Source organism: Leucopleurus acutus (genome assembly GCF_964270905.1).
Source record: "Leucopleurus acutus genome assembly, chromosome: 11".
Classification (NCBI taxonomy): Eukaryota; Metazoa; Chordata; class Mammalia; order Artiodactyla; family Delphinidae; genus Leucopleurus; species Leucopleurus acutus.
This window is the reverse complement of record NC_139152.1, coordinates 46,175,605-46,202,373: the sequence shown is the minus strand read 5'-3', so window position 1 is coordinate 46,202,373 and position 26,769 is coordinate 46,175,605. Positions and strand designations below refer to the sequence as shown.

Here is a 26,769-nt window from a genome sequence, read left to right as displayed (position 1 = left end):
CTACCGTACCCTTTCTCTGCTGCTTCCTTTTTCCTCAGAGTACAAGTTACTTTGGGGACTTCCCTGGTGGTGCAGTGGTTAAGAATCTGCCAGTGCAGGGGACATGGGTTCGATCCCTAGTCTGGGAAGCTCCTACATGCTGCAGAGCAACTAAGCCCATGTGCCACAACTACTGAGCCTGCACTCTAGAGGCCACGAGCCACAACTACTGAGCCCGTGTGCCACAACTACTGAAGCCCGCGCATCTAGAGCCCGTGCTCCGCAACAAGAGAAGCCACCACAATGAGACGCCCGTGCACCACAACAAAGAGTAGCCCCCACTCACCACAACTAGATAAAGCCCGTGCAGAGCAACGAAGACCCAACACAGCCAAAAAATTAATTAATTAATTAATTTTTAAAAAAGGAATTGCTTTGTTTTACACACCTCTATAAGAGGCCAGTAGTCTCAGTGGAAATGACTGTCAAAATTGTTTAAAGTGTTTGCATTAATAACTGTTTTATGGACGTCTTAAACAATCTAAAGTTCAAGTTTTCCTGTTTCCCAGTGAACAAAGGAAACCATGTGGCTCCCTACAACTTAAGTTGGAATGCGTGACCATATTCCACAGGTGGCTATTATGAAAGACCGTTTTTTGGTTTAGTTGGGTTTTTTCATTAGTGCTTTGACTGAGTAGCAGTGCTTGGACACCGTGAAGTTAGTCCAGGTGTCCAGATGGTTGAGCCTTTTCTGCCTTATATGTAAAGAGGAGCTGCAAAGTTATCATTCTGATTGACAAATATACCTATTTGGTAATTGAGGCCCATCCTGGAAAAAGAAACAACCAGCTGCTTTATATTTGTCCCTATCACCACCTTTTTTTTTTCCAGTTTTATTGAAATATAATTGATATATAGCTCTGTATAAGTTTAAGGTGTACTGCTTAATGACTTAACATACATGTACTATGAAATGATTACCACAATAAGTTTAGTTAGTATCCGTTTCCTCATAGGTTTCCTTCTGGGGTGATGAAAATGTACTGGGACTACATAGAGGTGATGGTTACACAACACTGAATGTACTAAATGCACTGAATTGTTCACTTTAAAATGGTTAACTTTATGTTGTATGAATTTTAAAAATTCAATTAAATTTCAGGCCAAAAAAAATTTTATTTTCTTATGAGAACTTTTAGGATGTACTCTCTTATTAACTTTTAAATATACCATACAGTTAACTATAGTCATCAGGTTGTACATTACCTCTCCAGTACTTATTTATCTTATAACCAGAAGTTTGTACCTTTTGACCACCTTTATCCAGTTCCCTCATTCCCCACCTCTCACCTTTTCTTTCTGACAGAGTAATCTTTTTAAAGTTGTTTAAGCCTGAAAAAGAAATATTGAAGATCTGTCATGTGGTAAAAGAAGTAAACTTAATCTTGTTTGACTCTAAGGCAGATTTAGGATCAAGATTGAAACAGTTCATAGCTTTTTATAGGGAGAAACTATATAACAGTTAAGACTGTTTATGAAATAGTGAGTTGATCCTGTCCCAGGAGTTTTCTAGGAGAAAGAAAGTTCCTCTCAGGAACTTACACAAAGGGACTCTTCTTTGGGGAGGATGGGGAAGATTGCATGAGGCTGTATCTAAGAACCCTTCCAATTCTGATCTTTATTGATGTTTCCCAGCTAAGAGATAATAGAGAAGGCATGTGCTGAGTTTTACTGTATTTCAAACTGAAGAGAATGGAGCCTTGATTTACCCATGGGGGAAAAAAACATATATGTGTATATGCAGTTCCCACGTACAGCCAATGATCTGTAGCTCTGTAGGGACTTCCCTGGTGGCGCAGTGGTTAAGAATCCGCCTGCCAGTGCAGGGGACACAGGTTCAACCCCTGGTCCGGGAAGATCCCACATGCTGCAGAGCAGCTAAGCCCATGCGCCACAACTGCGAGCCTGTGCTCTAGGGCCCGCAAGCCACAACTACTGAGCCTGCACGCCACAACTGAGCCCATGTGCAGCAACTACTGAAGCCCGCGCACTCTAGGACCCGCGTACCACAACTGCTGAGCCCGCATGCTGCAACCACTGTAGCCCACACGCCTAGAGCCCGTGCTCCATAACAAGAGAAGCCACTGCAATGAGAAGCCCGTGCACCGCAACGAAGAGTAGCCCCTGCTCACCACAACTAGAGAAAGCCCACGTGCAGCAACGAAGACCCAACGCAGCCAAAAATAAATTAAAAAATAATAAAAATAAAAAACGTAAGCTCTGTAGGTTGTAACGTTTTTTATAGAAGCCTCCAGGTCCTGAATCAATTAATTAAAAAACAAAATATCAGCCATTTTCTATTGTAGTCAGTTTCTTCCAGTATTTCTCATCTTTATTTTATTATTTATTTGTTTGTTTGTTTACTTATTTATTTTTGGCTGCGTTGGGTCTTCATTGCTGTGTGCGGGCTTTCTCTAGTTGCAGTGAGCAGGGCTACTCTTCGTTGTGGTGCACGGGCTCTAGGTGCACGGGCTTCAGTAGTTGCAGCATGCAGGCTCAGCAGTTGCGGTACGCGGGTTCTAGAGCGCAGGCTCAGTAGTTGTGGCACACGGGCATAGTTGCTCCACGGCATGTGGGATCTTCCTGGACCCCACGGTTCGAACCCGTGTCCCCTGCATTGGCAGGCGGATTCTTAACCACTGCGCCACCAGGGAGGTCCCTATTTCTTATCTTTAAATTCAGCTGTATGTGACTTCCCTGGTGGCACAGTGGTTAAGAATCCACCTGCCAATACAGGGGACACGGGTTCGATCCCTGGTCCAGGAAGATCCCACATGCCGTGGAGCAACTATGCCCATGTGCCACAACTACTGAGCCTGCATGCCACAACTACTGAAGCCCGCATGCCCTAGGGCCCGCCTCCTGCAACTACTGAGACCATGTGCTGCAACCACTGAAGCCCACATGCTCTAGGGCCCTCATGCCACAACTACTGAGCCTGCATGCTGCAGCTGCTGAAGCCTGTGCGTCTAGAGCCCGTGCTCCACAACAAGAGAAGCCCCTGCAATGAGAAGCCCGTGCACTGCAATGAAGAGTAATCCCCGCTTGCTGCAACTAGAGAAACCCTGTGCGCAGCAACGGAGACCCAACACAGCCAATCAATCAATCAATCAATCAATAAAAAGAATTTAAATTCAGCTGTATGACTATGATTGTATGAATGACTCTAGCCTTTTAAACTTAAGTCTCCAGGCAGCTTCTCAGTAGCCACCAAAAGGTGAACAAAGCAATAATCTTTGCAGACTAACTTATGCCAGGATGAGATTACGCATGCTTCTTAAGAGCCGTCTGGGTCTTATCCTTGAAACTGATTGAAAGGAGGAAAAAATGTCTGGCATGACAATTTTCTTGAAGCATTGCTGTTTGTTTAGCTTGGTTTCTAGAGTCACATGGAATAGACAGGACATATGGGAAGGTTTCCAGTCTTATCTTTTTAAAGAAAGGAAAGAAATATTTAGGATTCAAGTACAGTCAGTAATCCATGAAAGAGAAACCTCTATTATAAACCATTGTTGGAGCTAAGCATTTTTGACTTCAACAGTTGTTGAGGACATGAATCTCTGTATAGAGCATCAATTTCTGTTACTGAGTGGGTGCTTGGATTACTGTATTGACCTCACTACAGGATTTCCCAGGTAGTGATAGCAAGTGATAAAGAGCTACCACCCCTGCACTACAAATCTCTGCATCTTTGGGAGGCAGTAAAGTGACTGAACCCAAATAGTGAATAGCAAAGCAAAGATTCTCTCTTCCTCCAGGGAGAGACCCAGTCTTTCCGAAGGACAGATGACTACAAAACTCTCTTCTTGCCTTTTCAGCTTGCTTAAGATAAAGGAAAGAATTTAAGATTCTATAAGCATTGTCTGATTTTGCTGCTTTTTGATGGAGGAGATACTTGAAGTTGGTAACAGTGTTGTGGTTTGTGGCAGCTGTGGAAATTCTCCTTGGGAAAGGAGAGTGATCCTCTCTGGTACTGAATAGAGCTTTATATCTTCTTTCTGGAGAGAGTCTAGTGAGATAACTCTGTGGAGTGCTCAAGCTGAAGATGTGAGCAGATTTCTGTAGGGAACAAGGGAGGGCAAATAAAGTGCCAAGGGGGCTTAAACTACATTGCTTTAGAACTGAATCCTGGTGAATCTCAAGATAATTATGCTGAGTAAAAGAATCCATATACTGTATGATGTAAAATTCTAGAAAATGGAGACTAATCTGTAGCGACAGTGGTTGGCTGGGGGTGGTGGCAAAGGGGAGGAAGGACTTTTAAAGGAGCAGGAGGAAACTTTTGGAGGTCATGAATGTGCTCACGATCTTGATTGTAATGATGTTTCACAGGTGTATGTGTGTTTCATAATTCATCAAATTGTATATATATATACTTTTTTGGCCGCGCCACGTGGCTTACAGGATCTTAGTTCCCTGACCAGGAATTGAACCTGGGCCCTTGGCAATGAAAGCGCCAAGGGAGTCCTAACCACTGGACTGCTGGAGAATTCCTAGTGCATTTTAAATATATGCAGTTTCTGTCAATTTTACCTCAGTAAAGCTTTTTTTTTTTCTTTAAAGAAATGAAATTAATCTAGGGGTAACATTTATCAAAGGACCCTATACTGGGTTACAGGAAGGCTATTTCAGGCTTCTGTATGAAATACAAGTCTTACAGGTGTGTTAAGTTTAGATACACAGCTCCTGTTTAATGCATTTCATGTTTCTTTAGGAGTCCATAGAGGCTGCTGTATTCTATTGAAGAAGATGTCTAACAGTAACACTACTCAAGAGACTCTGGAAATAATGAAAGAATCGGAAAAAAAACTGGTGGAAGAATCTGTAAACAAAAACAAGTTTATATCTAAGACTCCAAGCAAGGAAGAAATTGAGAAAGAGAGTGAAGATACCAGTTTGCGTCAGGAGACACAGGTAAGGATTAGAAGTGCATCATATGCGCACTCTTTATAGCAAAATAGAAACGTCATTAGAGGTGGCTTTGGAAATCTATAGGAAGCCAGTCACTTACACAAACATTTGATTCTCCCTAAAAACCCAACTTCAGCTCTCAAGAAATATCTCCTTCCCTTTTTGTCAGAGTCCACAATGAAGTCTAAAGAAAACAGAATGAAATCCCTAATCTGTTAGGACCTGAATAACACTGGTTTTTGCTACATTTTGATTTTTTTTTTTTTTTTTTTTTTTTTTTTTTTTGGTGGTACGCGGGCCTCTCACTGTTGTGGCCTCTCCCATTGCGGAGCACAGGCTCCGGACGCGCAGGCTCAGCGGCCATGGCTCACGGGCCCAGCCGCTCCGCGGCACGTGGGATCCTCCCGGACCGGGGCACGAACCCGTGTCCCCTGCATCGGCAGGCGGACTCCCAACCACTGCGCCACCAGGGAAGCCCCCTGATATTTTTTAACTATCAAAAAACAAACTATATACAAACACATATTTGACAAGTCATAATATGGCTTATACAATAAACCATATTTTTAATTAAAAATTTTTTTTTTATTTTTGGCTGCGTTGGGTCTTCATTGCTGCGCATGGGCATCCTCTAGTTGCAGAGAGCAGAGGCTACTCTTCGTTGCGGTGTGCGGACTTCTCATTGCGGTGGCTTCTCTTGCGGAGCATGGGCTCTAGGCACGCAGGCTTCAGTAGTGGTGGCACATGGGCTTAGTTGCTCCCACGGCCTGTGGGATCTTCCTGGACCAGGGCTCGAACCCTTGTTCCCTGCATTGGCAGGCAGATTCTTAACCGTTGTGCCACCAGGGAAGTCCCTACAATAAACTCTTAAAACTAGAGCTGCCTGGCTTTACACACAGTTTTAAATTCATATCCTGGTTGTGTTAAAGCAGTCAGCATTTTCTGGGCAGAAATAGTCTCTGAACTTGCCACTTGGTAAATGTGAGTGAGAGGAATTTTATTCTTTGGTTGCCTATTGTTTTCCATCCGAATTCATACTACAGTGCAGATATGATGGCAGTCGATGGCCAGCCGAGCTTTTTCCAGGGCTCCTCTTTGGTACCCAGCCAGACTCTGGGCCTCCTCTAGCTTACCTGTTCCAGTTCTCTTCCCTGTGGTCACTACTAGTTTCCTCTGTTACCCAAGCCCAAATTATATAAATCCTTTCCTTCTTGCCCAGGGGTGAGACTGGTCTTTATTATATGCTTAGGAGATAGACAGTTAATTGTAGTAAGTTAGTTTAAAGAGCAGTAGCAATGACATTTTGGAGGGTCTAGAAACTTGAAGCAGGATTTCTCTTGACAACCCAATTCACCTAGGCCTTGTCTTACGTAAAGATTAAGACAGCAACAACATAAAGGGATGAATTAAAATCAGATAACTCTCTGAAGTATTTTGTTCTCTAGCTGCCTGCTTTTCTACTATATTTCCTCTTACAATTTGCCAGATCTCTGTCATGGCTGCTTTTCTTTCCATTATCTTTTGCATGTGAATTGTCATTCCCAGCCCATCCTTCCAGAGTTTATGGAGACAGTCTGCCACTGTTCCAGCTATACTTCTAGCTTCCACTGATCCCAATAATGAATTTTAAATCCTCAGGACAAATAAGTGTTGAATGTTTAATTATGTGCTGTCATGTTACATGGAAGATAATAATTAAATGAACTTTTTGGTCCAAGTTACTCTATTCTCAGGAGACAATTTTAAGTGGTGTTCTGAACTCCTGTTGTGTGTTCTTCTTGAAGATAGGTAGAAAAGAAAGGGTGACTATAGGTTTTATATGCCTTATGGATACTCACTTGGTTTAAGAATGTCTTCACCTGGATATACAGATAGATTGTGTGGGAGGCTGGGTGGGGAACCTGCCTCCCCTCAGACTCCTTTTGTTGCTGCTGGAGCAGGTGGAGTTGCTACTGCCATCTACTGGAACTCCTGCTCCTTTTACAAAGTCTTGGCCACCCTACAGAAGCCCTCTCCCCTCTACTAGTGTTCCCCTTCAACAGCACTAAAAATTCTGCTCTTTCTCTTACCTTCCCCCCAACTCACACCTGGTAAGTCTCCACAAGAATCTTACTGACTCTGTCAAGAGAGTGCCTTTTACGAATTGGAGCTGGAAAGTTTGAGGAAAGGGGACTTTCATTACTCGTACTGTGTGAGACATATTCTTGGAATCAGCAGTTGGAACTCAGAACATCTTTGGCATGGAAACAGTGCTATAAAGGGCAGGTTCTGAGATTCAGTTTAGAATGGGCAAGTCCTGACTTAACACATACTGAACTTAGGTGGGTCCTTTAAATAACCTAGCCGGGCTTTCTGCCTTTATACTTGTAATCCCCTCTGATTCAGCTACCATACTGCTTTAGAAAGATGGCTGTGAAATAAAGATCTGATTGTGTTAATTCTCTCCAGAGTTTCTGTGTGTCTCCTTGCCCTAGGCTAAGTCCCAGATTTGTCAGCATGGCATATTGTGACCTAGCCCTTGCCTGCCATCCATCCACCCCTGGAATCCTATGCTCCAGCATTAACTGATTCGCTGGCCCCTGAAAAGTTTGGAGAAAGCATGCTTTTACACATGTTTTCTCTGCCTAGAATGCCCTCCTTGGTATTCTTTCTCTGGCCTCCTCCAGGTCAGTTTAGGCTCATCATTTGTACCTCCAGGGCCCAACACAGTTCCTTGCAGGCACTCAATATTTGTGAACATGTGAATTTGTGAATTCCTAGGTTTGAGTTAGACACTTGTGCTCCTCTAGCACTCCATGAGTACCTCTGTAATGCACTTAATGTCCTGTATTGTAATTCTCTATTTGTCTGTCTTCTCCAACAGGATTATGAGTTCCTTTTTGACAAGGTTTGTGTCTTTTATCTCTGTATCCTCCAGTAGTTAGCATGGTGCCTGATACATATTAGGCTTTCAGTATGTGTTTGACTATTTAATGAAAATTATGCATTCTGAGAAATAAGCAGATTTATACATTGTTTGTAGGGTTATAAATTTGTATAACTTCTTTGAAGGGCAATTTAGCAATACTTTATAAAATTTTTAAATATAAAATTTTTAAATGGACTATACCATATTTGTAGATATACTCAATGATATGGTCATTGAAGCATTGTTTATACTAACAAAGATCAGAAACATCCTAAATGGTGCAGTTTAAGGGACTGGTAAAATAAGTTATGGTATGGCCACACGATGGAATACCATGTAGCCATTAAGAAAAACAGTGTCTCTTCTATGGAGGTATCCTTGAAAAAAGTTTAAAAGTAAGGTTTAGGGCAGTGTGTACAATATCCGTCTATTTGGTTTAAAAAAAAGTGTGTGTACACATGTACAATAATCTTATAGATGCATAAAAGATCTCTTGTAAAAGATTACAAGAAATGCAGTACTAGTTGATCCTTTAGGAGGGATCCAGGTAGCTGGGGGACAGATGTGAAAGGAGACTTACTATTCTGCATACCTTCATTATAACTCTTGAATGTTTGTGTCGTATGTATGTTATAACTTATTTGAAAAAAATAGTGACAAATACTGCTTCATATTCCTGGACTGTGATTCTTCCTTTATTATAACAGATCTTGCCACTGACCAGATTCACCATCATTTCTCACTTTTTCCATCCACATTTCCGGTTCTCCATTTTGCATTGTAGCAGTGTTGTTTGGTAACTAGTGAAGAGGACAAAGGAAAGAAATCCTCACCTACCCAGGACCATGCTGGTACTCTGCCTCCATCTGTTTCCCCTCCTCCACCCACCAGCCTCAGTTTTTTCCACACCTCAGTGGCAGTGAGTTCTATTCCAAACATCTTAGAAGCCCTAAGTGTCACCCAGCCTCTTCCCGAAAGTCCTCATTTTGACTTCTCAGCTATTCGAAACCTTACCAATTAATTAGTCATTCTTTCCCTCATCCCACCTCAGGCCCTCATTCTTCATCTTCCTCAGCTTCTATCCTGCTCTTTACTCGCTCTCCTTACCTCCCTTTGCTCTGGAGGTCTTATCCACATCTTCCATGCTCCCTTCTTTTTATCCTGTCCCATCTTATATCCATGACCCAGACAGGCTATAAGAGCCTGCACCAGGAGCTTAGAACTGGGAGAATTCTCATATTCAGGGAGGTAGGCAGTTGGCAATGAGAGCCTTCATTCCATTTCTGCAGCCACAGGGACAGGTCTTTTGAGTATCTCAAGTTAGAACTCTCAATGTGTTGTCCTATAAAGGTGTTATTTTAAGTGATGGTTAGGAGCCATATTTCACACCCACTATGGGCTAAATAGGCTCCTGTTAGCAAGCTTGGGAAAAAAACACTCTGTTGTGCTATGGTAGTGACATTTCCAGAAGCATCCTAATCAGGAGAGGATTCCCTGGTTTATCCAAAAGTAATTTTTATCAATCTGTGAAATAGGCCAACCAGTCAATGTCTTTCTATTCTTTATCTTCATGGTGAGTGGTGGTTTGTCTGTAGGTGGCCTGTGGTCCCTTCCATGTCACAGCTGCTAGAGTTGTAGCATAGGGGACAACCACAACAACTGGGTCTCATCATAGTTTGGCTATTATAATGGTTTTAAAGTTAGTGCTTTTTCTCTGTAAGCTTGTATTGCTTTTAACTTAAGTGTTTATTTCCCCCACCTTTAATATTTTCTAATCCCCTTCTAACAGAGGCGGACATCCAACCACGGTCATGCCAGGAAAAGAGCCAAGGTGAGAGCCCTTCCTCTATAGCTTCTTTTCTAGTGTTATTAGTAGAGCATTGCACAAATGGACTTATCACTAATAACTAGTTTATTTGGATTATATATAGGCAAAGTTTGCCTGTCCCTTGTACCCTGATTGTGAACATGCATACACACACGCACAAACATGCACGTACATATACATATGTCCTATTGGAATGTCTGGCTTTATTTTTCTCCATTATCTTTAGTTCAGTCACAGTCTATTTCTGATACCTGAAAGGATACCCAGCCAGAGCCTCCCACAAACAAAGCCTGAGCACACTGGTACTGGTTCTGCTGTAATGCCAGTTTCTCTGCTCATCTCTGGCTCTCTTATTTTGCCTCCCAGCAGTTTTGGGGTTTTTCGCCATGTGAATTTTCTTTAAGATAAATCCTCTACCATTAGTAAAATGATTCAACATTTTTGGACATCCTAAAAATACAGGCTTTGTTTTGTTTCGTTTTGTTTTGTTTTGATTCACTTTTTAGGTTGGGGCAAAGAGGAAGATTTTGTTTTTAATCATTGTATGATAAAATTAGTACATCACAGATTATTTTAAGCAGTGTTATCAGGTAGGACTATAGGTGTTAGTGTGTGATAGCTTTTTAATTTTAATTAGGGAACAGTAAAATATTAAACTTTTCTTACATTGGGAAGAATTGTACATCGAAGTAATAATTAAGGGTGTCCACCCCTTTCCCCTTGAAAAATAATGGCAGAATTTGGGAGTGTCCCAGCCAGTATGTGGCTTGGGTTTGAAGAAGACTATGATGTATGATAAATTGGCTCTGTGGCTTGCCTTACATGGCCTAATCCACAGTGATGGGCTTGACAGTAAAGTTTAAAACAGAGGTGTTCAGGATTTCCATGACGGTCCAGTGGTTAAGACTCCACTCAACGCAGGGGGTGCAGGTTCGATTCCTGGTCAGAGAACTAGGATCCCGCATGCTGTGGGGCACGGCCAAAAAGAAAAAAAACAGAGGGTGTTCTCTGCTACTTCGCTTCCCCCCAAACCTTAGAAATAAGTAAGACAGTTATTATCGTTATTATTTCCATTTTACAGAGGAGGAAGCTTGAGCTTATAGAGTTTGAGTGAGTTTGACAGAGGACATTTATTAGAAAGCGGCAAAACTAGGCTTGAAGTCAGTTCTTCAGACTTGCAAATTCTTTTCACTATACTGTGCTACCTGGACCACACATACCATGTTTTGTGCTTTTGTATTTACTGTAAACTTTGATTTTATTGTAAGAACTCTCAATAAATGTTTATAGGTAGATTTCTAATGAGTCACTATAATTTTTGACTTTGGAGATACCTAGGAGAGCAGTGATTTATAAAGTGGAATTCAGATCTTTTGGGGATTCTCCAGCCAGCATAAGTAAACCAAGTGGATTAGTTGTCACATTGAATCCCAAATGTTAGAAAGTTTTCTTTCTTTCTACTTTTTTCTTAGACACTTCTTTCCATACCCTTGCCACCTCAGGTTTAGAGTCACTTAGCATTTATCGTCTACTTTATACTAGGCACTATTTATGATACATATGTTTACATGCCTTATATAATCTAATTCTCACACCAACCCCTTAAGCATTTTTATCCCGCTTTTATTGAGGACCAAAAAGAGACCCAGAGAGGTCAAGTAATTTGCTCAATATCTCATACCTCAAACCAGGAGTTGAAGCTAGGACTTCTGGTTCTTAAATCCAGTCTTTCTACTAAGCTCTGCTGCTGTGTATTCTCAGTAAACTTCTGAGTGTGATATTGGAGCACTGAGCTAGAGAGAGAGGAGAGCTAAGCAAAGTGGTTTTCCTATCATCTGTCCAAAGTAGTTGTTTTGTTTTTATATATCTACTGTTGTGAGCAAGAGAATTATCTTTCAAGTGAATCAGGAATGAATGAGTAGGACCTGTTTGAAGGGGGCAAAAAAAAAAAACCCTATTTATGGAAGAAGCAACTAACAGAGCAAAAGAGAATGCCCTTTATTCAGCCAAAAGCTTTCCCAGTGTCCACCAAGGGAATATGTACGTGTATTTATTTTTTTCAGTCTAATTCCAAGCTGAAGTTGGTGCGCAGCCTTGCAGTGTGTGAGGAGTCTTCTGCCCCGTTTGCTGACGGGCCACTAGAAACCCAGGTAGGTCCTTTATAAGAGTAAGTGTAGCTTTGAGTTTGGCAGTTGTTTGCTAAACTGGTGTAGCATCCACGGCATCAACATTAGGCTTGGAAATCAGGGTAGAGGAGCTTCAAAACAGGCTGCTGCAGTAAAATAAGGGCATGGGTGAGAGCATGAAGTATAGGTCTTCACACCTGGACCACCCAGGATGATGCAGACCCACACCTTTCCCTCTGGTGGTTAGAACCATTTCCATTCCAATTCTTATGGCAGGAACAGCAAGCATAACTTGAGCTTTCCATACAGTAGGCTGTGATTGTTGACAGAAAAAGCTTAGCCTCTACCCTTTTGGTAGAACAAAAGCTAAAACAATTTAATTAACAAAATATTCTCTTTCATAAGAGAATGCTGCCACCCTAAGATGTGCCTTCTTTGAGATTTCAAAGGGCTGCAGGAGAGTTGTTTTCCCCTTTGATTATATTTCTCTTTCCCCTTGTCCAAGGATATAATTCAGTTGCACATCAGCTGCCCCTCTGACAAGGAGGAAGAAAAGTCCACAAAGGATGTCTCTGAAAAGGAAGACAAGGACAAAAACAAAGAAAAGGTCCCAAGGAAGATGCTGTCTAGAGGTGAAGACTTTCCCCCTTTCTCATCTCTCCTGGGGCCTGGCTCTGCAGTGCCTTTTCCTTCCATCTTCCCACTGACCTTATCGGCCCAACAGTTCCTAGTGTCCTGCTGACTTCATCGTTGTTTGGGGAGGTGCCTAACTAAGTTACTTTCTTTGCTGCTTTATCCAGCCCTGCCTTAAGGGCTGACAGAGAGCTATTCCATTAACACTGGGCTACCCATAGGGGAGGACATTGTAGTCAATTCTGATTTTATTTTTGCTCTGGAATAAATAGTGATGGATCATCACTGGTAGCAGATTCTCTAGATAATATTTATATTTTGGTTTGGGGATGCTTGGAGTGATTTTTTTTTAATAATGTAAATTTGAATGTAATTATTAAGCCCTCTTTGGATTTAAATTCTTGGGCTGGTAGCCAAAAGACATGGTCCATAAAAATGATAATTAAGGGAATTCCCTGGCGGTCCAGTGGTTAGGGCTCAACGCTTTCACTTCTGGGGACCCAGGTTTGATCCCTGGTCGGGGAACTAGGATCCCACAAGCCGTGCGGTACGGCCCCCCCTCAAATTTTTTTTTGTTTTCTTTTTTGCGGTACGCGGGCCTCTCAGTGTTGTGGCCTCTCCCGTTGCGGAGCACAGGCTCCGGATGTGCAGGCCCAGCGGCCATGGCTCACGAGCCCAGCCGCTCCGCAGCAGGTGGGATCTTCCCGGACCGGGGCACGAACCCGTGTCCCCTGCATCGGCAGGCGGACTCTCAACCACTGCACCACCAGGGAAGCCCCCCCTAAAAAATTTTAATGATAATTAAGAGGAAAAAGGCAATCTTAGGATTAAAATTTTATAAATAAATATAAATAATCATATAAATAATCAACATTTGATTGTTGATTCTTTATATGATTCTTTATATGATGCTGAGATTCTGGAAAATTCAGCCCTGTTTGTCCGTACCTAGAATTTATTTTCCTTAACTAGAATAAAACCTTTGTTTGTGTCTGGACATTCAATAAATACTTATTGATGGCAAGGTGGCTTTTCAGTGTAATACGAATGTAACACTGTGACCCAGATTCCACCTTATATCACTGTCATGGGGAATTTTGAGGGGCTGGCAAATCAAGGTCATTCTGATTTTTAAGCTAAAAATCCTGAAGTCTGATTCTCCTTTCCTGTTCTCATGTCTCCTGATCAGGTTGTGGGCTTCTGCTTGGGGTTAGAGATCATGCAAGACAGTTTCATTTATTTTTAATTTATTTCACTGTGGTGTTCTAGACTCCAGTCAAGAATATACGGACTCCACTGGAATAGACCTACATGAATTTCTTGTAAATACACTGAAAAAGAACCCAAGGTAATAACATGATTTGATGGAAGGGGGAAAGGGGCCAGGACCAGCAGAATACCCAAGAGGCCAAATAGCTTCTCAGAATTTTTCCATTATTAGAATCCAGGATGCCTAGCCCCTGACACACCATTTCTCTCCAGAGTAGTTTTATATTCTGTTGGAGATTCAGAATACCCTCATATTGAGGTTCCTGCTTCCAGAAGAGTTGAGAAAAATTATTTGGAAGAAGAATGCAGACAAAGAAATATGAAGGCTTGAGAATACAATTAAAAAGCACAGAAGAAAAAATAATTGATTTGTACCAAAGCTAAATCATACTTGTTTAAAAATTCTATAAATAACCAGATGGAGTATAGAACAATGATTAGATTTATAAGTATAAAGTATGTGTTTATAGGAATATGACTGGCAACAGAATTAGGTTTCTGACAAGGAAAATAAAGTACATTATTAGGAGGCTTGATTGTTTTTCTTTTTTAAAGTAACATAAGACAGGGCAGTGAGGCTCAGCAGCCTTTGCATTTTTGATCCACTCTCGGGGTTTGGATCTATCCCTCCCTTCAGCTTGTATAGTGAGCAGGCTGTGTTTTCAATCCTTGCTTTCAATGTCTATGGGAGGGCTGCCTTTTGTTTTGTTTTGTTTTAATCTTTTTTAAACAGGGACAGAATGATGCTGCTAAAATTAGAACAGGAGATTCTGGACTTTATTAATGACAACAAGTAAGTTACTTGAATGAAATACACATTAGAGGTGGGAGGGGTACTGGAAAGAAATTCAGGTAAAATTTTAGGATATCCCTCTTTCATCGTTCCCTTAAAAGTCTGAATTTGGAAGTAATAACTCACTGGGAACCAAAAGGAGTTGGGGAGAAGTAATCAGAATGGATCAAAAAGTGTATGTGTGGAAACTAAATGAAGTTTTTAAGTTATTGCTTAGACTTGAGTTGAAAAAAATTTAGCAGCTAGCCCTTATCCCATATTTCACTATTCTTAAGTTTTTCCCTTTTTTCTTTGTAGAATATCATCTAGGTGGGTGAGACCTAGGGCTTATTGCATAAGGAGTAGTCTTAATGAGGATAGTGGGTCAGAGGGATCTACAAAATACTGTAGATAAAGTTGAGAGAACCTTTTTGGTTACCATCATCTTCCTTATAATAATGTCTCTTTCTCCTAAGAAATTCCCCACTTTCAACACTTGTAAGAAAAATTACAATTGGCTGTTATTGCTGTTACTTGTCCTTATTTCACTTTTTCCCCCTGGGTTTCCCTGCAGCAACCAGTTCAAGAAGTTCCCTCAGATGACCTCATATCACCGGATGCTATTACATCGGGTAGCTGCCTATTTTGGGATGGACCACAATGTTGACCAAACTGGAAAAGCTGTCATCATCAACAAAACCAGTAACACAAGAATGTAAGGGAGGAAACCACAGATTGGGAAGACTTTCCTGGGATAGCCTCTGGGATGGAAGAGGAAGGTGTAGGATCAAGATTTCTCTTTCTGGAGAGGGGACAGTGGAGGGAGGGTGGGTTATATTATCAATTTCTACTCTTTGTGAGGCCTTGGAAACAGATGCTAGAGGCACTAGCGTTTTGTGAAGACTGGCTCTGGCCTCTCTTCACCTTTAGTGATAGGACAGGTAAAATTTTGGAAGAAGATAAGTTATAGATGTGTAAAGAACAGTCCCAGAGGATTTCTTTAAAACTTTCATGTGACTTTTTGGATCCTTGACTTCAGAAATCCCCTGGGTGGGGGTTGTAGAATTTAAGAGAACTATACTAGGAGGTCTGCTTCCTGACAAGAGTCTTTCTTCCCTTCCTTCCACATTTCTCTCCCAATCCCAGCCCTGAACAGAGATTCTCAGAACATATAAAGGATGAGAAGAATACAGAATTTCAGCAGAGATTCATTCTCAAGAGAGATGATGCCAGTATGGACCGAGATGATAACCAGGTGAAGAATGGAAAGGGTTGGGTCTATACAGAGAGATTGCAGTAAGAGAAACTGGGAGGGGAGAAGAATTTTTGTGGGATGGAGAAAACTCGTAATATCTCAGTGTGGAAAAAAGTGTTGAGCTATACTGAGTTGGCTTTGGCTTAATGTTGAGGACTAACTGCACTTGTTGAGCTAAATGCCACCCTCTTAGCCCCAGAGAGACATGGTGCTGAGGTTTGCTGGGTTTTCTCATTTGGCCTGGAACTCCCTGGTTCTGCCACTGACTTCTAACTCCACTTCATTTTGGGACAAAGCAAGGTCCCTCCCTGCTTCAGCCTTGATTCAGCTGATGGCTCCCTTCTTTTTTTCTTTAATAGTTCTGGATTTCTTTGGGAACCACCCAAAGCTACTTTATCCCAGTTCCACTCTTCCTATCTCAGGGCTAGCCTTGAACTTGCAAAATTGTTATCTAATTTACCCACTTGTAAAGGTGTTTCTGATCCCTTTCTGCAAACTCCTTATTCTTTTCCCAACTTCTTCCACCAAGGTGAGTGAGTTAATTTGGCTTTTGATGCTGGGAACCTCAGGCAGGTTTTTGATCCACTCCTGTGGGAATAAGAAGTGAAAAGTCTGCCCCATCCCTTCATTTATGGGCCTGGCTTTTGCCCTGGTTTCTAGCCCATCCTTCAGATAGTGATGTTTGGGGGTTAGTTTTCCTAGCTTCATGGGGTTAAGATCCAGCCTGCTTCTGCTTAGCCTCCAAAGGAGGTTAGGTAGAGAACCAGGATTAAGGTTTAAAGAATATGGTTGGGTAAAGCCAATAATTAGTCTTGCTAATTAATAATAACTATAATAATATCTTACCTCTAGAGTCAAAATTAGTTTTCTCTGGATATTGTATGGTCTTGAGACCAGGACTTTTCCTGCTTGCTACTTGAGTATTTGAGGGAGTCCTTTTGAGAAAAGTGCCATTATCTATCGTGGACAAACATGCTGGGTCAGATTGGAAACAATGAAACATACAAAAAGACAAATAAAATTTAAAAAACAAGAAAGAGCCTTTCCATCCTGATGCCCTTCTCTCCATTTTCCCAAAACCCTTTTTCTGTGGATCAGGAATTATTCAGGCCTAGAGGCATATTGGGGTGGAATGGAAACTCTCCCTATTGTGAACTTTTCATCTCTCAGCTTCAGGCTTGATCCATAATAGGATAGGCTCTATGCACTGTCTGTCGATAATATTAATAATAAACACAGTAACTGCTATTTTATTGAGTGTTTTCCCTGAACTAGCCTCTGTTCTAAACACATTATATGCATTATCTCTTTTAATCCTCCACACAACCCAATTCAGATGGGGGTTATTAGCCCCACTTTAAATATAAGAAAACTGAGCTAGGAGATGTTAAGTTACTTGCCTTAAGTGACATTACTCAGAGGTAGCAGAGCTTAGATTCTGCCTGACCTCAAAGCCCAACGCTCTTCCTATTCTGCCATTGGTTTACCAGTGCTAGGGGCTAAGGACAGTAAAGCACCTCGAGGTCCTATGTCTTCTTGGAATGGGATTTGTAAAAGGACGTTTAGCAGAATTTAGGTTATTTAGGCTAGTGAGAACTACATCTAGTCAAAAGTTGATACTCCTGAAGTTATGCTTTCCTCTGGAGAGTGGTGAAGTCCAGGAAGATCAGCCTAGAGGAGCAGTCTCCTTGGTTGCTTCATCTGAAACTTTGAAAGCCTCTGGATGGAAGGTCAGAATCTTTTATAACCTGATGACATGCATTTAATGACTTATCTCCCTCAGAGCACCTTGCCTTAAAGAGCAGTATGGAAAAGGACACTATAACATCCTAACCAGGACAGTGCTCACAACTCACAGGCTAAGAGGAAAAGACAGTGGTGGAGAGTTGGGTCGTAGGCTAGCCAGAGGTGGTGGTCTGGCCAGCCATCCCCTCTAGTCACCTCACTGCATTTTTCAGAGAGTGTAAGGTTCTCTGTCCTCCATTTACTTCTTATCCCTTTCTGTCGTTCTACCTCTCCCCTTTCTCTACCGTATCTCATTTGTCTGGTCCTTTCTCTGTCCATCCTTCTTTCTGTTCTATTCTCCTTTTCTTTCTCTTTTCTTCTTTGTGTTGCTCTGTTCTCTTTCTTCTCTATTTCTGTAAACTCTCTCTCTTTCCCTCCCTCCAGTAGCTATAGTTAAGATGAGGAAAAATGCTTAAGCTCTGAGTTTAGCTTCGCCCTTGGGATTTCACTTCCAAGGCCCTCTTTGCTGAGCTGTGTGTGACTTGGTTCTACAGGCCATGGCGTTAGTGACTAAAAAAGGGATAATGTCAGGTGCTAGTTCTGTAAAAACTCTTCTAAATTTAGCTCTGCTAAATACCTGTTTCTTCTCCCTCTCTAGCTTCCTCCTATCCCTTGCTTTCCCTCCAAAGCAATGTTGTTTATTCCCTGGGCTATTCTCTTCATCCTTACTGATTGGAGAGTACCTGATTACACAAGGAAGCAACCCAATCCTTATAAAAAGTTATTGTTCTTGATACTCTGGTTGGTTGGGGGGGGGGGAGATGGAGAGGCCCCAACCATCCAGAAAACCTGATCTCCCAAACTGCATGGTCAGATGTACCCAGTGAAACCTGTCCAACACTGGAAATTTTATTTCTTTTTTTTTTTCCATTTTTTTGATGGCAACTATAAACTCTCCCGGTTTCTCTTCCTTGCTGGTGTGCAGTGAGCTTGCAGTACGAGGAGAACTTAACTAGCTTAATTCTGCTCATCGATCTAGATCAGAGTTCCATTGCAGGATGGAAGGAGGAGCAAGTCAATAGAAGAGAGAGAGGAGGAATATCAAAGGGTCCGAGAGAGAATATTTGCCCGAGAGGTAAGTGTAGCTTCTGAGAGTTGTCAGCCCCTAGCTTTTAGCTCTTAATCTTTGGAACTGTGAATGGAATGAAACCTCCATAAATGCTTTGTTGTTTTTTTCTGCTTTTGTTTTTAACCAACATCAGCCAGTCCCATATTTGATCTCTAAAATTAAATGTGGCTTATTAGGAAGCTGCAGATTTTTATTCTTACTATTTTTAATGCATGTGGCATATAAAGAGAACAAATGGAGTGGCTGAATTTGGTAGATATGATTAGACTGACAATAGAAATGGTTTTGGCAGGGCTTATGGAAGGGCCCTGAATCTTGCCCGTCAAACCCTCCTGCTTACCCTCGTTCACTTCCGCTGTCCATTTTAGGCATCTTTGCTTCTAAGTGGAAGACTTAGTGTCCACACAGCCTATACATTCATCTTGTTTGGCCAGGCTCATTTTTAGGCTATGTTGGTGATTATCAGAGCACAGATGTGGCATCCATTCTCTGAGCTCCACATTCCACATGCACAGAGGGTACCACTCACTATTGCCTACAGTCTCGACCTGAATAGGAAGTCTCTTCCTTCCTATATTTCTTACCTTGTTTCTTAGAGTAGGACTGCTCCGTGGGCCAAAAGGCAACATGGATTATTATAGGCAACTTTATTCTTAAGAATTGTGGGCCATATCAGATATACTTGGTACCCCTGTATCTGGTGGCCTTTGCCTACCAGACTGAACAGAAGTATAGGAGAAACTCAGGAAGGTCAAGAGAGAAACAAATCTCCGGAAAATGTATGATCCAGATAGCAGCACTATCTTAGAGTCAAAGTAGCAAACAGAGGAAGAAGAGCCAGCCTCCCTTTGTCATCAAAAGATGGCCAGTTCTAATCAATATACTTAGATAGACACTACTCTCCTCCCATTTTCCCACTCTCCCCTCCCTCATCAAGACAAAAATATATATATCTTCTCATCATCACCTAGTTCAGAAAAATATTGTCTCTAACTTCTAGAAAACTGAACTCCTCTGTGAACTTGTTCCATTGTCTCAGGAGACCCAGGTGTTCCAAGGAGCCTCACTGTGGACAGATACACAACAAACCTTCTGGCCCAAAGTCCAAGGAGAAGGAATCTTCTTATCTTATGTTTTGTAGTCTTCCATTCTGAGTCAGAAAAATCCATCCTCCAAATTATCCAGCTATAGCCCAAAGACGGTTTTCTAACTTTATCTGCAAATCAGTTGAGTGGAATGAGAGGAGAGAGGTCATTTGTACATGACTACGGCTGGTGATGACCCTAAACTGTGGACAGGGCAGGATGGTGGATGTTAATAGCAAACACTTATATAGTGCTTTTTATCTTTCAGACCCTGTTCTTAGCACTTTGTGCACATTAATTTATTTAATCCTCACACTAGGCCTGTGAGATAGGTTACATTATTTTCCTCATTTTATAAATGAGGGACTGAGGCATGGAGAGGTTAAGTAACCTAAGATCACACCACTAGTTAGTGAAAGAGCTGGTATTTGAATTCAGGCAGCCTGGCTCCAGAGTCCACGCTCTTAACCCCTAAAGTAAACCACCTCTTAATAGCTTGCTCTGCTCTGGGCTCTTTAGATTAAGAAGTTCCAGTGACATCATAGCATAGCTATCTGTGATATGCTCCTCTGCTTCACTGACACATGGAAAATGACTTTCCCACCATGCCAGCCATTAGCAAAGCCATTCTGAAAGCACAAGCAACTTTTAATAGGATATTAGTGCTTGTTATGAACAACACTGGAATATATCTATCTACAACCATAACAAAGTCAAAGTTAGCTCTTCTCTCCTTTTTTCTCTGATATCTAGTCTCTCAAGCCTCTACTAATATATGTATTCTTTGTTAAGTCCTTATGGATTTATCACTTTCATTTCAGCACTTCCTAACCCTTGCTGTGGTAGAGGTATCAGGAATCTCAAAAGGTCGAGGCAAGGAAAAATGGCCAAAGCCCACTATATGCCAAAGATTCTCATGTGGAGAGGAAAGAACCTGGCCAGTCAAAGGGAACTGCTTAAGGGTGGAGTTGTAGGTTGCAGCAGAGGGGAGGAAGAGGCGGTCCAAATAAAAGGGGAGTGGCAAGAAGGGTGTTTGGATGGAAATGCTGCTGCTGCAGCCTCCTCTGGAGCCTGAGCTGTATATTGGGAAAGCTGCCCCACATAGGCTCTGCTCTGCATGGAGCCCCCTGTGCTCAGCAGCTGAATACTCTTGTTACCTTTTTCTAAGGCTCAGGAGTCCACCATAATGCTCACTTCACTCAGCAGCTCAATGGCCTTGTCAGGAAATGATCCCCAAAAGGAATGTTTCAGGCTTTTAATTTTCTCATTTTTTCTAGGCTCTGAAAAGTACCTGCTTCCCCAATTTCTTACTCCCCTTGGGTCTCAGGTCAGAATGTCTTTCATTTTGGCCAGTGTAGAGGACAGAAGTGGGATAGTCATTGAGGATGGTTTCCAAAAAAACTAAATTTCTTTCTCTTGTGTCCCGTTTCCCTTCCTTTGAATACACTCTTTAGGACCAAGCACACCAATTATTATGCTCAACTTACCTCTAGAGAGAGTAAATTTAGAGCTAAAAAAGAAATAATAGTTAGGTTAATACTTTCCTTTCTCCTTTCCATACTCCTACCTTTATTGACCTCTCTTTTTAAACACTCTGTGGGAAGGCTAAAAATGCCGAATGCTCTTTTCCATTAAAGGTGAGAAGTCAGACTGGGTGTGTGGGTGTGGGTCATCCTGTCGCTGTTCCCTCTCTCCCTGTTGGGGTTGAGCTTGGTTTGAGGACCTTGGGTATTCATAGCATCATGGACACACTTTTTGGTTATGCCATGCTGTTTTCTTATAAGTTATTTTCCGTTTTCTCCCCTTCACCTAGACTGGCCAGAACGGATATCTAAATGACATCAGGTTAGTACCACTTAGCATGTTCCCTGCTTCTCATTGAGCTTTGTCAGTGAGGTTAATATAATCCTGTAATGATGCTTTTCTTTGATGTTAACCAACAGACTCTCCAAAGAAGCCTTTTCTTCTAGCTCTCACAAGAGAAGGCAAATTTTTAGGTACCTCTGTTTGGTCTATATCTCTCCTTGTTTTTTTGTTTTGTTTTGTTTTTTTAATTTTATTTTGTTTTGCTCTAATCTTTTCAGCGGAGTGAGTTTGCTCCATGCATGGCTGCTTGTGGAATAAGTCAATTTGTGGTATTTGCAACATTGGATATTTTTCCCCATTAGAAAAGAAATGGCTATTGCTCAATGACTTTATTTTTATTGTTGCTGATTTCATTGTAAGTCCTGGATAGGTGGTGAAGGGGACCAAATAAGTATGTCTAGGATAGGTACTGCTCTATCCCAGAAGTTTGCTGGAATTGGGCATTTCTGGAGGATTTCAACATATATATATATATTGAGGTAAAAGAACGGGTGTCTTCTGGCTACCTTTTCCGAATCTATGGAAAGATGTGAAGAGTTTATCCCTGACCCGGCATAGGGAATGTTTTGTATCCTTAAGAAAGAATAATACACACATCCATATAAAAGAACATACAAACACCTCTGTCTATGTAGTTTTCTCTTTGGGACAATGTAATGTGTAAGATGATCTCAGAAAGAACTTGTCTGCCTTAGAATGGACTTAGAGCATGTCTTTTATATGATTGTCTATGGTTTATCCTTAATGTTGGTGAAGACTGCTGTACTAACCTCTCCAGTGCCTCATATTCTCCATTTTCCACAAAGCAGTCATGAGAATCACCCTTTCCTCTCAGTCTCTCAGTCCCACCCCAGACAATTACACAAGGCAGTGGTGAGAGAAGCATTTTAGGACCGCATCCTGGCACTAACTCATTTTAAGTATATTCTTTCCATGTTACCAATAGAAAAACTATAGAGTACAGGAAACCTGAGTATTTAATACTAGGATTCAGGTCTCACCCTTTTCAAAGGGTTTATCTCTTTTTCAATCCTAAGCTTGGTAGGAGCTGACTAACACATATTAGAGCTCTCATTCCCAGTACTTTAGTAGTCCTTTCCCTGTTGTCCTTTCTAAAGCTAGTTAAATCATGTGGAAATTGGGATAGCAAGATTTCCCCTTCTTGGGATGGAGGATTTATCTCCCTTTCCACATCTCTGAACTCTTTTTCCTGGAGCAGGCTGCCCTGAGGTCCATCTGAAAGCCCAGGCAGAAGGGCTCTGCATTGTTGGTGGTGGTCAAGATAGATAGTGGAGTCCCCCTTAAAAAAAACAATCATATTCCATAAACATCCCAGAATACCTATAGTAAACAGAAGTTTTAAATTAACTCCTGCGTGTGACAATGCACAGTGCTTTACGGTTGCCGAAGTATACTGTATCTGATTGAATTCTCTCAGTATCCTGATTTGGTAAGCTGGTTTACATGTAAGAAAACAAAAGCAGAGAGATTAAGTAGCTAACCCAAGTTTACATGGCTATTAATGGCAAAACTGAGACTGACTCTTTGTCCCGTGTTCTTTTCGCCACACTACACCAGCTCCCTACAAACATCACCCCTAATTAATTCACTGCTGAGAATGATGGCCTTATTAGTGCCATGGAGCATCAAACTACATCAAACTGTGCAGACAATAGCTTGAAGGATCTAGTGAGCAGGTGCAGTCCTCTCCTATGCAGACCTCCTTTTAAGTGGCTGCTTTCCATACTGAGTTTTGATTAAAGATCTAGGTCATCTAAACTGTAGCTCCATTGACTCTTAAGGGGGTAACTTCTTCCTCTATTTGGGTACTAGTCCAGAATTCAAATGATTAGAAGCAGATCTTCTCTAACTGCTTTAAACCTTTCTTCCCAGGTGTGTGAAACAAACGCTCATAACACCAGATTCCATCATCCACATTGGCAGTAACTATGGCAACTTCCCTATTCTTTGGAAGATTCTACTCCACTGATAAATAAGCCACACCGAGGCTTACTGATATTTATTGTCACCTCTTCCACAGGCCTGTCTACCCCAGACCCAATAAATGGGACTTTTCACCAGCACTAAATTCACTTGTAGAAACAAAGTCAGCTCCTGATTTCATAGGACTGTGAAGTGTGAATGTCCTCTGTCCTTCACCTCCATAACACAACCCAATCCACTGCTCAGAATTAAATCTGGTAAACTTTCCCTAATTGCCTTATTTTTAGTGAAGTACAAAACCATGACTAGAGATTAGGTTTAGTTGTAGAGCAAGAGAAAGAGAACTGATCTCTCTTCCTAGCCCAGACTCAGATTCTCTAATTCTCAGGGGTGTAGTGTACTAACCCAGGTAAGTCACAGGATCATCAGGCAATCCACATTTGAGCACTTGGCCATTACTGTCTTCGGGGAATTGGATCAGTACTTTGGCTCAAGTTTCCCAGAGTGGTTTAAAGTTGACTCATTCCCTGTCTATCCCTGGTAGAAGAAGAAAGTAAATGGCAGAATTGTCCAAATGTTTGATTTAGGTATAAAAGGCCATTAGGGCTTGTCTTGCAAAATTCAAGTTCTAATGTCTAATGAGCAGCCTCATTCATTGCTACTGCTGTATCCCCATATCACACAAACCCACACATCTTTACTGAGTCCGCTCAGTAAACTTGAGCCATTGGCTCTCACTTCAGGTCGGTTCTACAACTGGAGAGTCCCTGATTTATACTTATTTCTTGTTTCGCATTCTACTTTTGACATCCCCAAGAGAAAGGGGTAAAGTATTTTCCAGTCCTCTATTCTAACTATACATAGAGAAGCAATGAGATTATATATACATCTACTTGGGATTCAGAGAATTAGCATGTCCCTAACCAGCTATGACAGTGTGTTCTTAGCCCACCGTGATTGGCTAAAAACTAAAATAGTGATCCTAGCATATATTTTGCCCATTTTCCCTACAGTACCTTTGGAATAGATATTCTAATAAAGAAAGGTATTTTCTTTAACATTAGTCCCTTAAGAAAAATACCTTTCTTTAGTAGAATAACTCTGAGCCTAATGTCTTGGAAGCTACCAGGGTTGGGATAGGGTTTTCTATTTGCTTTGGGTGGGATGGTGGTGGAAAGGAGGGAACCCAAGCTACTATGATTGTTGCTCAGTTGCCCCCCAGTATACATACCAAAATCTTTATAATTGTCATTTGGTTTTCTTAGGTCATTAGTTGTTGGAGGGTGGGGGATCTGAAAGGAGAATTCCTGGTTCTTGTGTGCTTATTGATTAAGAAGCAGTAAGAGTTCAACAAGACTTAGGGTTTTCAGGCTAGCCTCTTATATCTTGAGGAGTACAGCTGTTTAGAATCACAAACAGTGATTTTAGCATCAGGATAACCCTGATGTTTCCAGAGTAAAGAAAGAGAGGATGAATCACTTTTCTCAATAGCCTTGTGCCTTGCCTAGGGCAATAGGGTTATTAATATGGAAGCATCTAGGCGCAGTCAGCCCCCTGCTCTTTGCCATCCTGACTCCTAAGGGCATGTTTGCTTGATCTTGCTGAGGATGTCAGCCTTTAGAGACCCTGGAACCAATTGTTCTCAGATACTAACACAAAACTTCCACAAAACAGGTTGGGTTGATTCCAGACTCTTAGACCGAGTTCTCTTTATCAGACTGAGTGCCCCTTTAGTCCACTGTACTCTTCTTCCCAATCCTGAAAAAGTGACCGTAAGCAGCACCTCTGCTGGCTCAGATATGTGTTATATGGAAGACCTATTGTAGGATTTATCCATGTCATTGGCTACTCCTGCCTTCCAGCGATAGTAACTTCTAGGAGTCCTTTTGTTTTAAGAACTCTCGGAAGGAACTGGTACCCCTCTGCTCCCCACTATTTACTGCATGTGTGGGATCCCTGAAGGGCCAGGGGAAGAGACCACAGCCAATCTCAGCATCATGTACGTGGTTTCCCGTCCACCTCTGGTCTGATGTATTGAATTAGTTGCCAGTTCACTGTCTTCCAGATTTGCCTCTGTGCTCTTTGTTACTGTACTGGATCTTGTTGTGTCTGCTCCCATCAAGTCTTGGTTGGCCAGCCAACTAACAAGAAGTTAGTGTCCATCCTCCCCCAACCCTCACCCCTCCTTTGTCACTGAGAGAATAGAAATGAACTCTCTCGTAGCCCTTCTGCTGAAGTGGTAGGTGAGGGGTGCTCTGACAACTGCGATCTCTGCATGCAGGGGGAACCGTGAGGGGCTGAGCCGCACCTCAAGCAGCCGCCAGAGCAGCACAGACAGCGAACTCAAATCCCTGGAGCCACGGCCTTGGAGCAGCACGGACTCTGATGGCTCTGTCCGGAGCATGCGGCCCCCTGTCACCAAAGCCAGCAGCTTCAGTGGAATCTCTATCCTCACCCGGGGTGACAGCATCGGGAGCAGTAAAGGTGGCAGTGCAGGAAGGATCTCCAGGCCAGGTAACACAGCTTCTCTCCTTCCATCATTTCTTGCTTATCTTCTGCAAAACATCACTGATATTTCCTTTTAACAAAACACTAACACAGCCAGATGACGGGAAATTTGATTTCTTGGATCCATTGTCCTTTTGAGTCCCTTCTCTGATTTTCTTTCAAACCTTCTTTCCTAATAGAAAAAAAACAGATTGGGATTAGGTTATTTTATCTGATTTCTGACCGAGGTGGGACATCCCTATCAACCCAGGTTCAGGTTATGTACTAAAATAAGGATGATGGCTGCTTTCATTCTGTGGCCCCTGAGATTATAAAGAGGGTTTGTAGAGCAGAGGGAACCTTAGAGTTTGTAATACTGTAATTAACTGGTAGCAGCCAATAGGCTAGAACTTTAAGAGACACTGCTGCAGTTGCTTCTCTGGAGCCCAGTCACTGAGAAGGAACATATGTTCCACATGCCAGCCTGGTAACCACCCTTCAGCTCTCCTGAGCTACTGTGTAACCTTCTCCATATATTTCTGCTGTGCTCTTAGCAGAGGAGTATTTAGTTCTTTTTACCCAGCGAGCCTCTATTTCACCATCCTTCTGCCTCTGAAGAATTGCTTGACTTTCGTCCTAGAAGTTCTGTAGGTCTTGTCCTCAAAAGACATCAGTAGTGGTAAAGATTTTGCCTCTGTTAGGTTTCTGTTGCCCTTCTCTGTTACCTCCTTTCTAACCCCACTGCCTCTGCCTTTATCCATGCCGGTTTCCCTGCTTTATCCTCAGCCCTTT

The 26,769-nt window shown here is 41.9% G+C and overlaps 1 protein-coding gene across 16 annotated transcripts in view; it reads left to right on the top strand.

Annotated features, from left to right (window-relative positions):
* The window catches only part of R3HDM2 (R3H domain containing 2), a 149,484-nt gene that overhangs the window by 99,557 nt on the left and 23,158 nt on the right, over positions 1-26,769 (top strand). For 6 of the 16 annotated variants that reach the window (XM_082850402.1, XM_082850403.1, XM_082850396.1 and 3 more), the window contains 12 exons: positions 4,754-4,953; positions 7,814-7,837; positions 9,648-9,689; positions 11,750-11,836; positions 12,318-12,444; positions 13,715-13,793; positions 14,448-14,507; positions 15,061-15,201; positions 15,633-15,741; positions 18,506-18,601; positions 21,494-21,525; positions 25,772-26,004. In XM_082850402.1, the coding sequence (XP_082706528.1) occupies positions 4,789-4,953; positions 7,814-7,837; positions 9,648-9,689; positions 11,750-11,836; positions 12,318-12,444; positions 13,715-13,793; positions 14,448-14,507; positions 15,061-15,201; positions 15,633-15,741; positions 18,506-18,601; positions 21,494-21,525; positions 25,772-26,004 (1,195 nt within the window). In that variant the 5' untranslated portion in view covers positions 4,754-4,788. The remainder of the gene's footprint in view (positions 1-4,753; positions 4,954-7,813; positions 7,838-9,647; positions 9,690-11,749; positions 11,837-12,317; positions 12,445-13,714; positions 13,794-14,447; positions 14,508-15,060; positions 15,202-15,632; positions 15,742-18,505; positions 18,602-21,493; positions 21,526-25,771; positions 26,005-26,769) is intronic. The other 10 variants (XM_082850398.1, XM_082850407.1, XM_082850399.1 and 7 more) reach the window with 6 other exon arrangements.